Source organism: Mandrillus leucophaeus, unplaced genomic scaffold (assembly GCF_000951045.1).
Source record: "Mandrillus leucophaeus isolate KB7577 unplaced genomic scaffold, Mleu.le_1.0 Scaffold34, whole genome shotgun sequence".
NCBI lineage: Eukaryota > Metazoa > Chordata > Mammalia > Primates > Cercopithecidae > Mandrillus > Mandrillus leucophaeus.
In genome coordinates this window covers 1122926-1125515 of record NW_012103587.1, presented here as the reverse complement: position 1 = coordinate 1125515, position 2590 = coordinate 1122926, and the positions used below count along the sequence as shown (strand labels likewise).

General features: G+C 56.4%; 1 protein-coding gene across 1 annotated transcript in view; it reads left to right on the top strand.

Annotated features, from left to right (window-relative positions):
- Positions 1 to 2590, top strand: part of NCOR2 (nuclear receptor corepressor 2) — a 210424-nt gene that overhangs the window by 188405 nt on the left and 19429 nt on the right. The window contains exon 39 of the mRNA XM_011988891.1: positions 2409 to 2588. Within this exon, the coding sequence (XP_011844281.1) occupies positions 2409 to 2588 (180 nt within the window). The remainder of the gene's footprint in view (positions 1 to 2408; positions 2589 to 2590) is intronic.

Here is a 2590-nt window from a genome sequence, read left to right as displayed (position 1 = left end):
GGATGGGTGGGTGGTCGGGTTAGGTGGGTAAGGTGGGTGGGTGGGAGGATAGATGGCTGGGTTGGCTGGGTGGATGGATGGATGGGTGGGTGGTCAGGTTAGGTGGGTAGGTGGATCAGTGGAAGGATAGATGGCTGGGTTAGCTGAGTGGATGGGTGGATGGTCAGGTTAGGTAGGTAGGTGGGTGGGTGGCAGGATAGATGGCCGGGTTAGCCAGATAGATGGATGGATGGGTGGGTGGTTGGGTTAGGTGGGTAGGTGGGTCAGTGGGAGGATAGATGGTTAGGTTAGCTGGGTGGGTGGATGGATTGGTGGGTGGTTGAATTAGGGAGGTGGGTGGGTGGGTGAGAGTATAGACGTCTGGGTTAGCTGGGTGGATGGATAGGTGGGTGGCTGGTTGGGTTAGGGAGGTAGGTGGGTGAGTAAGAGTGTAGATGGCTGGGTTAGCTGGGTGGGTGGATGGATGGGTGGGTGGTTGGATTAGGGAGGTAGGTGGGTGAGTGAGAGTATAGATGGCTGGGTTAGCTGGGTGGGTGGATGGATGGGTGGGTGGTAGGGTGAGATGGATGATGGAATGGATGGTTGGATGAGTAATTGGGGGCATGAGTGGATGGAGGCTCAGGTGGATGGACGATGGGTTGGGTGGTGGGATGAGTAGGTGGGGAGGTTATTTGGTTTGAGAATAGAATCTGTGGAGAGGGAGAGACTGAATGGGGGCTGTGAGGAAAGGCTTTCCTGGTCCCCCACATTTAGCAAGGCCAGCAAGGAAAAGAGGTGTCCCTCTTGCCTGGACAAAGTCCCAAGTTTCTCTGAGATGGGAGAGGCCCCTGAGTGCCCTTTGGTGACATATACTCCAGGGACTGTGGTCAGAGCTGCTTCACCAGTGGAGTGGGGTCGCTCCTTAACACCCTTCCCTGCCCGGGACTTTTGTTTGTTTGTTTGTTTGTTTTTGTTTTTGAGATGGAGTTGTACTCTGTCGCCCAGGCTGGAGTGCAGTGGTATGATCTCTGCTCACTGCAACCTCCGCCTTCCAAGTTCAAGCGATTGTCCTGCCTCAGCCTCCCAGGTAGCTGGGATTACAGGCACATGCCACCATGCCCAGCTAATTTTTTTTTTTGAGACGGAGTCTCGCTCTGTTGCCCAGGCTGCAGTGCAGTAGCCGGATCTCAGCTCACTGCAAGCTCCACCTCCCGGGTTTACGCCATTCTCCTGCCTCAGCCTCCTCAGTAGCTGGGACTACAGGTGCCTGCCACCTCGCCTGGCTAGTTTTTTGTATTTTTTAGTAGAAACGCAGTTTCACCATGTTGGCCAGGCTGGTCTCAAACTCCTGACCTCAAGTGATCTGCCTGCCTCAGCCTCCCAGAGTGCCGGGATTACAGGCATGACCCACTGCACCCAGCCTCCAGGACCTATTTAGAGGCAACTTACTCCTCCAAAATGAATTTTCATTCAAAAAGTACCCATGCCCCAACTTCCGCTTGAGTGGCTGAAGTCATACCCTCCCCTAATCATGATTCCAATGAAAATGAAAAACGGTATCATTTCCCAAAAGCAGCGGTGACTTTGTCACCCCCGACTCAGAGGCCCAGCAGGTGCATGAAGCACTAACCCCCAGCTGCGGAGAGCAGGGTTCCGCACACAGGCTCTGTGGGATGCGCCTGCCCACTGCCCGCTCGTGAATGAGGCCCTGGGAGTTAGAGTTAGTGAGAGATGGGGGCGCCCCCGCATGGAAACACAGGGCTGCAGGAAGGCCGAGTGGGTGGAGCAGCCAGCTCCTGTTGCAGCCTCAGCCCTGGGCAGGGGCAGCTGTGCCCCAGCTTCTCACTCACAGAGCTGGGAACAGCAACGTTCCCTGTTCTCAGCATCCACCCTGGCCGCCCCCCGGGGTCCTTCCTCTTGCTCTCTTGCTCCTCATGTGGCTTTTTTAGCTCCTCCGGTATCCTGAGCAGGCCCCGCTCCCTCGTGTGCCCCCTCCCTGGAGACCTCCTAGCCCTGCCTCAGCTTCCTTGCCCTTCTTTCCTGGCACCTCACTGACTGCCTCCACACAGTTACCAGGCTCTGTAGGGCTTGGGATGTCTGTTAACGTGTTCATCGTCTGTTTTCTGAATTAGATGGTAAGATGCTTGCATCCATTTTATGACCGCTGTATTCACAGTGTCTAGAACAGTGCCTGGCACCTAGTAGCTGCTTAATCAGAAGTTTTGGAAAGATGCAAGGAAGGAATGGACGAATGAGTGGGATAGGTCAAACCATACCACACAGAGTCTGACAGGTTACAGTCAGGAGGGCAGGTTCACTCTGGGAGCAGCAGGGAATGTGGATTTATTCCAGGGCAATGGGGACTCACCGAGGGTGGTGGAGGAAGGGGGCAGCTCCCATGACCGCCTGACTGTCTTCTTTCCTCCCCCAGGTCCACCTCCACCTCCTCACCCGTTCGCCCGGCTGCCACATTCCCACCTGCCACCCACTGCCCACTGGGCGGCACCCTCGATGGGGTCTACCCTACCCTCATGGAGCCCGTCTTGCTGCCCAAGGAGTCTCCCCGGGTCGCCCGGCCAGAGCGGCCCCGAGCAGACACCGGCCATGCCTT